General features: G+C 39.1%; 2 protein-coding genes across 2 annotated transcripts; both read left to right on the top strand.

Moving 5' to 3' along the window:
• Positions 1 to 5,190: 5,190 nt before the first annotated feature.
• Positions 5,191 to 6,716, top strand: LOC139636981 (ecto-ADP-ribosyltransferase 4-like). The gene is made up of 2 exons (XM_071505435.1): positions 5,191 to 5,280; positions 5,749 to 6,716. The coding sequence occupies exons 1-2, from the start codon at positions 5,194 to 5,196 to the stop codon at positions 6,520 to 6,522; spliced, it is 861 nt and encodes a 286-aa protein (XP_071361536.1). The 5' UTR covers positions 5,191 to 5,193; the 3' UTR covers positions 6,523 to 6,716.
• A 6,513-nt stretch (positions 6,717 to 13,229) lies between these two features.
• On the top strand, positions 13,230 to 14,911 carry LOC139635974 (erythroblast NAD(P)(+)--arginine ADP-ribosyltransferase-like). The gene is made up of 2 exons (XM_071503589.1): positions 13,230 to 13,304; positions 14,063 to 14,911. The coding sequence occupies exons 1-2, from the start codon at positions 13,230 to 13,232 to the stop codon at positions 14,810 to 14,812; spliced, it is 825 nt and encodes a 274-aa protein (XP_071359690.1). The 3' UTR covers positions 14,813 to 14,911.
• Positions 14,912 to 15,688: the final 777 nt, after the last annotated feature.

The following is a 15,688-nucleotide window of genomic DNA, read 5'->3' as shown; positions in this document are numbered from 1 at the left end:
GTCTCCCTCCTTCCTTTACTATCCTCCTACTTTCTTAATTTACCTTAACCTCCATTTATTCTCTCTCCTCTATCACTCCCTTTCCTTCTCCACATTTTTTGTCATTCCTCACACTCTCTCTAAATCCTCACTAGTCCTCCTCCTTCCTCGCTTCCCTCCTCATTTTTACTCATTCACTCGCATTCTCACATTTGAATTTCTCTTCCTCCTCCTCCATTCTCTCCATCTGTATCTTGCAGCTTCCCCTTTCCCCAACCCTTCACTCTGCTTTTTTTTTTTTTGCATTCATTTCTTTTTCCTCAGCTGGGAATGTTGGAGTAATTCATTGAACACTACACCCACACACATATATGCGCACTTGTACCTTGCTGTGTGTGCTTTGTACAGGCCTCATTCTCCACTGGGTCTATTCTTATTCTACGTCTCCCTCTTTGCTGTAGTACTGTGTTCCTCTCTTGCTCTCCAAGGTATGCCGCTGCTAAGCCAAATATCTACTCTCAGCCAATTCCTACGATCCTCTCTGGAGCTTCACGTTCCCTGTTTGCTTGCACTCTTACTTCACTCTGTGCTCCTGTCTTCTCACAGTCTCCTTAACTGTCTCCGTCTGACTTTCTCTCATCTCGCTGCTAGGCCTGCAGTGTAACAGGATACTCCTTGCTATTCCCTGCCTCTTCCTCTCTCAGTTTATTTTTTTATCCTCTCTTCCTGAAAAACCACCCCTACCTTGCTGTACCCTTACCCCCATCTTTGCCTTTTATTGGCATATTGTATCTCCTCTAGCTCCTTTTGTTTGTGCAACAATCCATTCGCTCCTCCCTGCTCTCTCCAACATGCCCCTTCACCCCCCTGCCCCCTCCCAATACACACACACACACACACACACACACACACACACACACATAATGGCACAGTGTTGAGAACTGCAAGCACCGGCATGACTGGGGTCAAATAGTTGGACAATGCTGCCCTCTATTGGAACAGTATTGAAGCATGAATCCTGTTAATGGCCTTTTTCACAGAGGGTATTGTGACACATTTAATTGCAGTGAGAAAAGCACAGGTGCAAATGATAAAATTAATGAAGACTGAATCACATGTAGCTGCTTCAGTTTCCTGGGTCCTGGTATTGCACACGCTGGCTCACTGTTACTCTGTTATGGTTTACTGAAAGATCTGTGCTTTTCCTATTATGACAAGTCAAAACGTCTGCTGCAATAAAGGGCTGCAGAGAGGGGAAAAATGCAAATGAACATGATTGTTTGCATTGTCCTTTGTAAGAACCTCCATGGCCACATAATGAAAGTCCCTATTAGAAATGAGAAGAGACGAAAATCAAAATAGCAGGTTTGCAACCAAAATGAAATATCGCACTTGTCTTTTAATAACCGCAGCATATGGTGAATGGTCAAGCAAAGTTTCTGAAACTTTCACACAGTATCTGATATATCCCCCCAGTGTACCGGTGTCTGCTGTGGATATATAAAGTCACGTGAGTGATTTATCTTTGTGCAAAGCTCAGGTCCCTGTCGTGGGAAAGTAGTAGTACAATGTAGTAGTACAATCATGTTTTTTGGGTTTTTTTTTTAAAGAGCTGCCTTTTGCCTCTGGAAATGAAGCCAATGATAAATAACAGACTGAATGAACTGACAGTTCCTGGTAGCTCTGTTTAATTCTTTTGTCCATTCATACAAAGAAAACACAATCTTGTGAAAATGAGTCAGTACATCCCTGTGACGTCTGTTGTTCACTTCAGACTGGAGACAGTGGTTACATGTCATCCCCCACACTCACTCACTTTTCTTGTATGTCTTTGCTGTCAGCTATTGAATAAAGGCAAAAGGGTAACCAAAAGAAGTTACATCTAGGTTTTCCTGTTTGTGGCCTCTCTTTTTTTTTTTCTTTTTTTTTTTTGAAGTGACACTTCATGACAGCTTCAGACTGTGTTCCATTTACACACAAACAAGAAAATTGCTGTTATATACATTTTTATTGAATCTTTCAGTGTTATGTAACTCGGCCTATGGTCCTGAGCCATTACACCAGTAATTAGTTGCGATTTGTACATTGTATGTTCCTAGAATGCAGTAGTTCAATCAAGAGAGACTCAGAGATCTTTGAGTGAACAAAAACCTTTATTGCCATGTGCAGAACAGGAGAGATGAGATGTGAGAGAGTCTTTGGCCGTTTGACCCACGTTGTGATGACATCACATTTAGAAAAGGGGGAAGATGCTGAGCATAATGTAGGAAATCTCCCAGGTCTAGATGGTGGTGGTGGTCGTGGTGATGGAATGATGAGGATGCAGAAGATCTGGATGTGATGAGGAAATGGATTCTGATGGGAAGGAAGAGCGTCGCTGCGATCCCCTCTGAAAGGACAGCTGACAGCAGAAGAGAGAACAGATTTAAAGTTTGACAGCAACAACCTGAATGGCTGATTGAGATTATGGCAAAATATGTTAGCGCCCATGGTCAGCTGATTACAGGGAGCAGAGACAGAAGTTACGTTAAGCTTCATTCGAGCTCAGAACTACCTGTCCACATGGCCAGGTAGCTTGGCAGCACTGTTTTGCACATCTGTATAAAGAAACCCATGCACCAGTTCATTTTTCACAAAGTGCTCGGTTATTCTTTTATAGAATGTATCCTCAGCCTTGAGGTAGTGCAGCAGCTTTCACTCCGTTGCCATTAGGCCCAGACCTTTCACACACCCTTGACCCAGTGTTCTGAATGAAAGCTTCACTCCTCTTCAAAGCAGCAAACGTTCTCAACGGTCAGGAACAGACAACGTTTGCTGACTTCTCCTATGGACTCTGTGATCTTGGTTTCATTCATATAAGATGTTAGTTCTGCAACTTCCCTTTAAGCCAAAGCCTGTGATGAATACAGCACTGATAACTCATTGCAGAGGAGAACAATATCAAAGAAATGCTCATATGTTTCTTTCAGCTGTTTCAGGAAAGGCTCCTCCCTACTCTGAGAAGCCAGATTCACCAAATTCAAGGAAATTCTGTTTTTCAAATGATCCAAACCTTTTTTGCAGGTGGGACACAACTGTGTCAAACATATCTGGACTGAGATCTCTTTGGCTGGATTTTCAGGTGATTCCGCATTTGTGGCAAAGATTCACCTCGCTTGCACTCGAGAATCTCTGTGACCCTCCTCAGTTCTCCACCACAGTAGCTAGTTCCCACTGACTTTGACTGCAAAACACTGAACAAGAGATCATTGTGCGAAAATATGTCTGCAAAGATTACCAAGATGACCTGAATTTTACATCCCCAAAGTGGTACAGGAAGCCACTGGCTGCCAAAAGCACAAATTTACCATTCTAGTCCTGAGAGTCATTTCCGATCTCACTGAAAAGCTACATCAGTGCTCTGTCACCAGCCAAGATGTATGATTCACACACAGACCTGGGAATCTTTTCTGCACCATCACATCAGATGCCCTTGTTTGCTCGGCAAAGAACATCTTGCAATGCTTATACCTGCCACAAGCCTGCAAGAGCACTAAATTTGAATCGTGTGCACAGCAATGTGTGAGTGTGATGCATGGAAACTTTGCCATGGTCTGCAAGCCATTCAGCTCTTCACACATAAGCCCATCCAGTTTCAACCTTTAGTCATGCTGATGTACGAAATCAGAGACACCAAGACAACTCAGCAGCAGTGTGGTTCTCACACACACCTGAGAAGACCACAAAACATTCCTCTACTACCCCCACACAGGTCTGTGGTTTCATTTAACAGGACCATGATTGAAAGTGACCATTACCATGCTACTGACAACGATTGGGTTGTTCTGGATGTGACTGGACTTGCCTTAAAAAAATGTGTGCTAGTTTCCAGATGCCTGGCCAACCTCTCATCATACCTCCTCAGCAGCTGGGTCACATCCATCCACATTGTTCCCTGAACTGACAGAGGATTCTCCCTCAGACAGCCCACAGAATGCAAGTGCCACTCCCCAAAAACATTATGTCAATAATGAGCCTCTGTAGTAATAGTGATTTTTTGTCTTTTTTATTGTTCTGCTCAGCTGGAGGTTCAGATGTGTGCTTACTAATGCCATGTTACAAAACTGTTGCTTTGGCATTTAAGGCCAAAATTCTGCAAGTATCTTGATCTTACAAGACATAAAGTTTCTCAAAGAGTGGTCTTTACCATTTGGTGTTTTGCAATTTATGTAAAACATTGTCATTGTGACATTTGAAAGGAAATGTGAATGAAGCTAACAGTTAGCCTGCCCTGGGATTGTGCTAACTTTTACCAGTTATCAGCAGCCTATCAACTATCAAACACAGAAAACGGACAAGATCATGGACTCATCAAATCTAGTAATGTAGTCACCACAACTGAGACTTGTAACCTGCTGCATTTGATGACATCTGGCCTGCCGCAGTACAACTGCAGTAGTAGGTTCTATTGGTTTGGGGATGTTCACAGAGTAAGGTGGTCCATGAGTTTTATTTTTAGTGATTACTGTAAGTGGTCCTTGGTCTGAAAGAGTCCGAAAAACACTGGTCTAAGTTGTAAGAGTTTTTTCCCCTCAGCCAGTCCCCTCGGCTTCAGGCCCAGACTACTGCTTGCTTTGAAAACATAAAAGTATCCTTAAAGCCCTACTTGCTTAGACAGTGGCAGACACTGCTAAATGACATCAAAATTAACATGGATTCCAGGCTGCCTCTTTGGCTCTGACTTGATTGTGCACTGTGCAATCACGGATCTGATGGATTAATGGAGCATCAGGTTATAAAACATTAGTTAGCAAGTCCACTTGAGCATACGTGACAACAATCTTGTAAAAGTAAGCCTCATTTCCTTTAAGAGGATACAGCATGATTAAAACCAAAACCCACCATCACAAGCACATACACACAAACTTGCACCTGTGGGTGGGTGGGTGTGTGAGTGTGAGTGTGAGTGTGTGTGTGCGTGTGTGCGTGTGTGTGTGTGTGTGTGTGGGAGGTGGGGCTGGAGGGGGTATATGTAGGTCTGATGACAACTCATTGTTCTGTCACAACATTTGATCCTTCTCCTCTGAAAGACTGGTGAGTTGAGATTTCAAATCACATTTTCAGAGTTGATCAAAGAGTTGATTTAGACACAGTATGCATGTACCTTCATAAGTACATTAATTCTGATATAATTTCTCTTTTGTTTGTTCCATGTGTGTTTAAGTAGCTGTTTGCATGACTGGAGTGATAAAGAGTAACATGCTTACTCTCCCCCTACTGCCTTTGCTCCTTTGCTGGATGCTTCCTGTTGGTTCCAAGAAGGTGAGTGGTATATTGCTTGGTTTGGTGCAATATTTTTTATATTTTGTATACATACATATTTATTTACTTGATTTTTTATTTTTTATTTTTTATGTATCGTACTTGTTGCATTATTTTTAGCGGAATCTTGTTCTGATGTGCCCTGTATGGTCTATAGTCTGAATGACAATAAAAACTCTATCTATCTATCTATCTGGGACATAATGACCTCAGCTAATATTGAGTGTGAGTAAAGAAATATAGGATTACTAATCAGTATCCTTACACATGGGCTAATTAGTTGGTACAGCACCAAATACAGCAAACCTCAAGTTAAACTTTCCTCTTGTAACTGGGGACTTAAACAGTGTGGTGTTGCTATTTTAACTTCAGTAAATGGTGTGAATAATTCTTCTGCCACTGCACGATAGTACAAACTACATCTAGTTCATTATCTTTCTTCTCATCTTCTTTTTCCTTCCCCTCTAGATCAGCATCTTCTCTCTACAAAATGCCAAGCAGCCCATCCAGCTGAACATGGTTGAAGATGCCGTTGACGATATGTACTTTGGCTGCAATGCAAGGATGGCAGACATGATCAGCAGCAAATACTTTACAAAAGAGAACACGGGAATATTTGAAAAAGTCTGGAAAAAAGCAAATGAATGTGCAATCGATAGACTTAAAAATAAAGATACAGAAGATGCGGCTTTAACCCTGAATCACACGCAGGCAATCTGTGTCTACACAGGTGATGATGGCACGAACAATCAAAAGTTTTATAAGATTTTCAATGATGAAATCCGGACAAACAGAAAAAACTATTGTACCTCCTTTTCACTCCACTCCTTACATTTCTGGTTGACATCTGCTATACAGATCCTCAGTAATAAAAAAAACTGTATAACCACTTATCGCAGAACCACTAAGGAGTTTACGGGCGAAGTAAACCAGACAGTTCGGTTTGGTTCTTTTACCTCCTCCTCTTTCAGATCAGACCTGACAAAGTTTGGTAAAAAGACCTGCTTTAAAATTACGACCTGCTCAGGTGCTTTCTTGAAGAAATATCCACAGCTTAAAGATAAAGAGCAGGAAGTTCTCATTCCCCCTTATGAGATGTTCATTATAACTAAAAAAATTGGGAAAAATAAATTTGTAGAAAATCTGAACGACTGTGAGCTTGTGTATGTCCTAAAGAGTGCAGGAGAGCAGAGCAATCTAAACTGCCATGCTATTGCACAAAAGATCAGCGGTCCTCTTTAAACTGGTGGAGCAGTCTTGTTTTACGACCACACAATCCTTATTACATCCAAGCTTATTACGACTCGCTATTCTTTGAACTGTGAAGCACTTTGTGATTAGTGTCTGTGAAAAGTGTTACATAATTAAGCTTTGCTTGCTTCCTATGTTCTTTGACTATTGCAGGCTCAAGTTTCCATTCCTGTCAGACATGTTAATCAACAACATGAGCAACGATTTGCAGACTTTCTAAAATGATTTTATGCTTTTGAAATTTTCTGAATGAAATCAATAAATTTGTCAAACAGCTGAATTTGTTTTGACTTCCTTGGTGAATGGCAGAGAACAATCCACCATTACTTTGGTACAGGTGGGTATAATATAATGTGTTATAGGCCTTTTCTTCACAGTTCTGGAGTTAATTTGAATCATAATTCTTCTTAATCAGAATCAATGGGAACATTTTACAGTATTAGAACACACATTTGTAGTTACCAAGGGTCACGTAAGGAACTAACAGTTAATAAAGACTTCCAGAATAAATCAAGTGATTCAACTCTAGTGAATGATAACTTTTTAAATGAAACTCAGGACATTGAATAAAACTGAAAATGGTGAATATTCAAACAGCACAGACATTACCCTATTATGTGTAATTGCATGTGTATGTGTGTGTGTGTGTGTGTGTGTGTGTGTGTGTATGTGTGTGTGTGCATGTGTGTGTGTTTAATGAGGTGCTTTGAATGAGCCTCTATGATCTTAATATCCTTTACTCACACTTAAGTGTCCCTGTTTTTCCAACAGAGCTTCTATCAGTGAGAAGAGCAAAAACACACTGACAATTGTTTCTCTCTGTATTTTTTTTTTGCCCACCCCTTTTCTGTCGTACGGTTAGGCTAAATTACTGTAATACCTCTCTGTAGAATGCAATACAATTCACCACAAATTCCATCCACATCCTCATAATGATCATACAGTTGAATCAACACCGCTCGAAAATAGTTCGAACAAAAACTGAACATTCATCCTGGAGGATTTATTAGAGGACTGTTGTATTAAAGTGCCTCAGTTTAAGCCAACAGCCACCCTAATAAGCTTGCATATACTGTGTTTATTATCATAAACACAAAGATATGATTATGAAAAATAACAAAGAATTATGACAAAGAATATGAACAAAAACAATATAACTCAACCTCTGAGACAGTGTTTGAGACAATAGCTTGTTACAGTAAATGGTATCTGTGTGTGTGTGTGTGTGTGTGTGTGTGTGTGTGTGTGTGTGTGTGTGTGTTCAGATGCTTCTGATGATGCGTCTGCTGCTTTTTAGTGTGGATGAATCTGCATCAATTAGAAAACAGTTTAAAACACAGTGGTTAATGGGTCAATTTGAGCAATTTGACACACTCATCATGCTCTGAAGGAAGACACTGTGTCATATTGTCTTGTACAAAAAAAAAAGACCCATTTCCTTTGAGAAGCCACAGAACACTCATAGAGAAAAAATCTATTTGAGGAACATGCATGCAAGCTTGGCAGTAAGATGCATACTTATATACTGCACACAAACGCAGTTGTTACACATGCAGTTCTCTCTCTCTCTCTCTCTCTCTCTCATCTCTCATCTGCTGTCTAATGGCCCAACCTGCACAATTCTGGACCAAATTAAAGTGACAGTTTTTCCACAGTAAATCATGACAATGGATACAGCAATGTAGGTTTAACATCATCTAATATGACTGATTTTGACAGAGGGGAACAAAGTTATGGTCAATGTATGAGCACAATTTCTTATTGTGTTGCCCAACCAGTAATACAGACACACCTTTTCACCTTGAAAGCTCTGAGCATACAGCTGCTGTTTACCACTGTGTTACTCTTAATAGTACCATCAGATGGCGCCAGAGAAAAGAAATTCAAATCCTACACAGAATGACTTCTCTGAAGGCAAACTGGGATTTAGAGCCATTTTTGAACTAGTATTCATAAAGGTAAACATGAGTAGTTTAAAACTTAAGGTGCGGAGGGCCCTGCCTACTTTAACACTGACAAGTACTATGAACTAGAATTAAAGTGACAGTAATTCTGTATATGGATCTTTAATATGACTTCTTGTAGCAGGTAAAATGTGAATAGATCTAAGTTATAATGAAATGTTAAGTTAGTCCATTTGAGAAGTTAAAAAAATGACCCACTGAATGTCATCTGCACTGTGGAAACACCACCATTTCTTTTAAGAAAGCAAGTCCTGCATCTTGCATGTAAATGTATGTGTGCATGTGTGTGTGTGTGTGTGTGTGTGTGTGTGGCCATGAGTCATTTACTGCTTAACATCTACGCGACCTGAAATTTAAATCAAGCATTTTTTTTAAATTATCAAAACAAATGTTTGTTTTTTTTGCAAGTGAAAACTTTAAACCTAATTCTTTTTTTCAGTATATTCTCTGTAAAACTTATATATGCCAATAATACAAGTACAGGTTGATATGATGCAGTTTATTATGATTGTAAAACATTTTTAAGTATGTGCTATGTGTGTGTATACTCAGAGCCAGTTTTCCTGCAGTGATGATATCAGTCTGCCACTGTGGTCCAGTCTGAACCTATTTCTTTTGAAATATTTTTACCATCTGGGTTTCTGGTAAATGACCTTCCCACTCTTTCCATTTCAGATCGGTTTCAACTTCACTCTTCAAGATGCCGACCAGAGGATGTCAGTGAGCATGGCTGAAGATTCATTTGATAGCATGTATGCAATGACACTATTATGAAAATGGTCGAGTATAAATGCTTACATGTAGAAGAAGAAAAGTAAATGGGGCAGCTTGAAGATGTCTGGAACAAATCTAATGGTTGTGCAGAATATAAACCAAAATATAGAAAGGATAAGACTCTGACCAAATATTACCTGCACACAATATGTGTCTATAGATCTGACTATGCAGGACATTCACTGAGTCCAGACCAACGGGAACATCTATAGATTTGGTTCCTCTGCCTCCTACAAACCAGACCAGACAGTTTGTGAGTAAGACTTGCTTGAAAATTGAGACCTGTTAAGGTTTCTGGATTTGGAGATCCAGAGGCAGAATTGCTCATCCCCATTAAGAGATGTTCAATATAACTGTGATAATTAATGATCAGGGTATAATTCAAGGTCTAGGCGTAAATTCATGTAAGGTCACACATATCTTGGAGAGTTCAGGAGTTCATAGTAATTTAAAGTGCAAATATATACAATCACAGGAACAATGGTTCTGCTCCAAATGGAATATAGTTGGTCTTGTTCTGCAAAATTTAAACTATCAAGCTGCAGGCTACATAAAGCTAAGAATTTATGAAATCAAATGATTTATTTAACTTACTATTATAATAAAATAATATATAATAAATAAAACTAAAATGCAGACCACGATGGCAGCAGAGTTTTTTGCAGTTCACATCTTTATTAAATAATGCAAACCCAAAAAAAAACGTATTGAACTGGTGAAACAGAAATCCAAACTGGGTTTGTGAGCCCAACAAAGACTATGAACAAAAGTCTAAACACAGGAACATCCAGAAAGAATCCTTCCCCTCATGTCTTCTTTTCTTCTGCCCTTAATTGTTTCTTTTTATTGCTACATCCTTTCTTCATTTCTTTTTAACCCACCCCCCTTCTTTAAGCATTCACCCATTAAACAGAAGTGAATATGAGGAAAGAAGATAAAGAGTATGAAGAGGTGTTGGGGTGTGTCACATGTAGTGTGGCACGGGCAGTACCACAGCAGTCAGGCTGCAGCGGAGCTTGGGTTAGGGTTAAATATTTTCTCAGATATGGTACAAACTTGACTCAACTCTCTGTTTCACTACTTCAACTACTGTTTTTTGGTTCAGTTTAGCAGAAAAAAACAGAAGAGCAGCACAAAAGAGCACTTCAATACAGCTTGGCAGTGGCCAAGGGATAACCCTTTTCTTGGCATGACACTGAAGGTTACACCTTTATAACCAGTAGAGATCAGATATAACTGAGGCTTGTTCCAAAGGTCAAAACACACTGGTCTGTCATATGAAACAGGGGGACATCCAGCACAGTTGAAACAGATATTACACCGACACTAAATATTACTACTGTCGTAAATGTCAGAGTCTTTTCAAAGATACAAAACCAGAGCAATATGTGCACGTACAACATTTTCTGACATATGAAATGATACAGTTGATATCACAAGGATATTTGATTCAAGGTCGAAACAAAAGAGAAAATGAGGGCCCTCCAAACACAGGTCAGTTCAGCTAATCTTATCACATGTCAGTGGTGGAATATAAGTACATTTACTCAGGTCCTGTATTCCAGGTACTTGTACTCTACTTGAGTATTTCCATTTTACGCAGCCTTATACTTCTACTCCACTACATTTCAGTGTTCAAATATTCTCCTCTCTGCTGCAATACATTTGTGGGACAGCTTTTGTTACCAATTACTTTTCATATACTTTGCCTATCAAGGCATTCATATCCTTCCTTTCAAGTGAAAACCATAAACTCAATCTCTAAATTTTGTGATTTTGAATTGGATTGTCTCTAATAAACTGAAGGATTAATTGCTGCTTTGTACACCCTTGGACGAGCCGCCAAACGTAGTGTCACCGCCTTAAAACAGGCCTGTTTTTATTATCTTGCTGAAGGTTAAGTGGTAGCCAACAGAATATAAAGTAGTTAAAATAAGCCCAGACTTAAACAACTGCAGTAGTAAAATACTACATATAAATTAATGTTCCAGTATTATTCATCTAAATACACAACATATAACAGTAGATTTTGCCCTCGTATATGTGATAGGAGCTGTAACTTGTTAAAAAGTATATTAATATTGTGGCTTCCTATTGTAAAAGTTCATTTTGCATAATAACAAACAGCTACTGGATAAATAAAGTGATGTTAAAAAAGACAAACTTCTCCCTCGTAAAGTACTGGGGTACATTTTTTTTACAAACTAATGCTGATAATTTGTCTCTCAAGAAATTCAGAAATTTCACTCCATAGCTTTTATATTGCACCTTTGTGGTTCAGTGTGACCTCTAATAACCACACAGTGAGTGAATACAAAAGCACAATTGGCTTTGAAGTAGAAATTGTCATGTATTGTAGGAGTTTGATAAATAAGAATAGTGATATGTTCCATGCCATCTCTTGTAACCACAAAGGGGGAGTCAAGTTAAAGAATATCATCAGCGTGGTCAAAGTGTGAAAGTCAGAGGAACTATGAATGGGGTAAGCAATGTGTGAGCACTGCTGGTTTATGGTATGAAGATTAATCATATACTTCTGAAAACACTTCAGTGTCAACGTTTGCACATTTTTTGGTTTTCTAGACCAAGGGCATGAGAGGAAGCAGCTTTATAAAGACAACAAACTCAACAATAAATGGAGTCTGGGCTTTCACGGAACATCTTTGATGAAGAGATATCCTAAAACATACAAAAGAGATTCTTCTCAGAAACAGAAGAAAGTGGGCGGCCCAGTAGTTGAGTGGTTAGGGTGCATACCATGTGTGAGTGCAAGACACTCTTAGCAGGCAGTCACCGGTTCGACTACTAATCGGTCTGACTCTTTCCTGTCATTCCCTTCTCTCTCTACCCCCTTTTCTGTCAGCCTCCACTGATCTATCATAAAGGCACAAAAAGCCCCCCCCCCCCCAAAAAAAAAAAAAAAAGAAATGGAAGAAAGTTAGGCACCTTTATTTATACCACCACAGAGGTCAGAATAACTGCTACGAAATTCTCAAGCATGGCAGCCAAAATGCTGCTCTTACACTCTGATCCCTGTCTTTCCAAGTTTCATTTTGGGACTTGGACCTTTGAGGCCAGAACCTATAAAACCAAATGCAACAACACCATTAAAGATAATACCTATTTGACATTCTTAAAGCACCAACTCCCAAGATTCACTAAAATAGGATGTGCTACAGGGACGTTAGCACTGTGTCCTCCCCTGTACACTTTATGACCATGCAGAGCAGACATCAGGAACTCATTCCATCCCATCCCCCATAATTTCCCATCATCACGCCCAAACATATTGAAAAGGGTTGAATATGACATCTCTCCTGCTCACTTACTAACACTTACTACTCTCTTTTGACCACAAGTTTTTCTATACTGGGATGAAATTTCAGACTCTCCCCTTTTTACACCTGCACCTGTAGTTTGTGCACCAGTTGACTGGAATTTGTGTAATATACTAAAAAAAGACACATTGAAAAATATCAATGTCTGATTTAACAGAGACCTGCACATTTGTGATTCTCTGACTTGGCTTCGGTTTCCGGGCTGTTTTTTGGTTCTGACTAAAAAGTTCTTTGACTAATCAATTCCAACTTCTCGACACTCAGCACACAAATACACATGCGGGCTGCTCGCCCACGGACTTGACCACAAAAGCAGGGTATATATGCAGTGGTCCATGAGTCCTGAGTACGTGCTGAGGACCAGGTGTCTGATCACAGTCTTTGACCTGAGAGGTTCACTTAGTGCTCAACATCTTCTCATCCTGAAGACTGGTGAGTTGATCATTCAAATCAACCTTTCACTATATAAATGTAATTTTAATTGCTGAAAGACAGTCACCATTTCATATTTTTTTAAAATAATAATGTTTTTGTGATGTTGATGCACAGTGTGATGCAGCTGATGGTCACTGACTTGTTTCGTGTCTGTGTGTACTTTAGGAACAATTTTCCGACTGCAGTGATGAAGGGTAACGTGCTGATCTTTGCTCCACTGTATTTGCTCGTTTGCTGGGAACTGCCGGTAGACTCCATGAGGGTGAGTGGAGCCAGCCCGGTCTCATTGAATTTACATTTATGTACAACCGATTTGCAAGAGAAAATATGTTTTGAAGGAATTTGCAACTGGATTATGTTTTCAATTAACAAAATAGGAAATGTGTTTAATTTATGTATTTGGCAATTTGAAAATTTAGATCTTGAAGTAGAATATCCTCTTAAAGTGAATACAGCCTTATCAAACGATTTTATGGTTCTGCTTAGGCACAGGTAGCACTTGGTTAAGGACAGGAAAAGATTGTGGCCTGGTTTCATACACAAAAATCTACAGTGATATGAGATATGACAACGTAAATCTGATGTTAGGGCTTTTGTTGCTTAAACACATAGATAGGCTTTAGGATGCAAACCTCAGGCTCTAGTGCCACAGTTAAGTTAATAAATCTAGTGTTTCAGTCATTCAAAAATACATCTCCTGTGAACATAATCCAGCCAGCGATTATATTTGTAACCACAAACTAAGAGACTAAGAGTGGTATTGTGCAAGCTTTAGCTCAAGTATTATAGCTGTGGTGTTACCTGGATACCATAATTCACTTTTGAGAAGTTTGAGCCTTCTCAATAATTTGGTGATTGGTGGGTGTTTGCATGACAGCTCCACTGAAATGCCTGGTCTCAATCCCTTATTCAGGAAGTTACTTTCACCATAAAGGCCAGGTTTTATTCATATAGATACTCACAATAATAAAGCAGTATCTGTTTAATGAGCTTTCTCTTTTTCTTTGTTTCCCATTTTAGATCCATTTCAACTTCACTCTGCAAGATGCCAAACTAGAAATCCCATTGGACATGGTTGACCATTCAGTTGATGACATGTACTTTGGTTGCAATCAAAAAATGATGGAAAAAATCAAGTCTTCTTACTTCCTAGAAGAATACATGGGGCCATTTGCAGATGTGTGGAAAAAAGCAAAATATTGTGCAAAAGATAAACTAAAACAGAAAGAGGATATGGCTCTGACCAAAGATCACCTGCAAGCAATCTGTGTTTATACATCTGACTATGAGCTGTTTTACAGAACATTCAATGATGCAGTTAGGACCCGTGGGAGCAGCTATGGCTCTTCTTTCCAGTTTCATTCCTTACATTTCCTGCTGACATCTGCCATACAGATTCTGAATAACAATTACGTCTGTCACACCACTTACAGACGAACCAACATTAGATTTACTGGTCAAATAAACCAAAGAATGAGATTTGGTTTCTTTGCTTCTAGCTCTTACAAGCCAAACCTGACAGACTTTGGTAAGGAGACCTGCTTTAAAATTGAGACCTGTTCAGGTGCTTTTTTGAAACATTATTCATATTTTGGTGAGTCCGAAGCAGAGGTGCTCATCCCCCCTTATGAGGTATTCAACATAACTCATAGAATTGAAGGTGAAGATGAAGTTTACAGGTCAGTGGGAGTTAAGTCATGTAAGCTCATGTATATCTTGAAGAGCGCAGGGTGTAAGAGCACTCAGAACTGCAAAGCTGCACTTATGTGAAAGTCCAGTGGTTCTTCTCAAGGTAGTGAGTCTTGCTCTAGTATCTTTCAACCTTCTAAACCTCTTGTCACAACTGATTAAATGAGCAATTTCATTGATATGCAGAAAACATTCTTTACATTAGGTTTCACGTATTGATTATAGTCTTTGTAGCCTCATGATTTTACACAGTTCTGCAGGAACAATTAATTAATGTAATTCTAAGGGACAATTTTGATGTGTTGTTGGTGTGATGTGTCTTTTTTTTTCTTCCTGTTTTTCATGAATCAATAAATTCATCATTGGAAAAAAATATGTGCACAATTCCTGCTTTTGCTGAATAATCAGTGGTCATCAAACAGTTACACTTGACAATATGATACAAAAAATTCTGCATAGTTACGAAGGAGCAAGTGAGAAACGATCCATAAACAACCAACATAGTTAATGAGTCATTAATGAGCGGTTTCCTAGTGACTCTGACTGTGAAGTAGATAATGATGAGTTGCTAGAGAACAGACAGGGAGTTACTACATTAACAAATCATCAGGTAATAAGTGGTGAGTCAACATAATAACCATTTTCTTCATCAGCCTGGCCTGCTTAACTCTGAACCCACAGCTGTGCAACACAAAATAGTAACTACTCATAATAGTGATTACAGAAACATTACTCTCTTTGATACATAACTGACTAGTTACCAAGTCGTTCCTCATTACTTCATGATAACCTCACCATTACCGCCATTACGTAATGTTTCTGTGCATCCCAAAGTAAAGAGGAGTTAGTAAGTAGTCCCTCGTTACTTCATCATTATATCACAATAGGATCAACAAATCAGGGACTGTGGGTTTTCAAAAAAAAATAAAAATTTTAAAAAAAAAACATAATAATTAT

The sequence above is a fragment of the Trachinotus anak genome, unplaced genomic scaffold, assembly GCF_046630095.1.
Source record: "Trachinotus anak isolate AG129_WGS33_773 ecotype Australia unplaced genomic scaffold, CSIRO_AGI_Tana_v1 ptg000019l, whole genome shotgun sequence".
Taxonomy (NCBI): Eukaryota; Metazoa; Chordata; class Actinopteri; order Carangiformes; family Carangidae; genus Trachinotus; species Trachinotus anak.
Note: the sequence above shows the minus strand (reverse complement) of the source record. Positions and strands in the feature narration are given on the sequence as shown.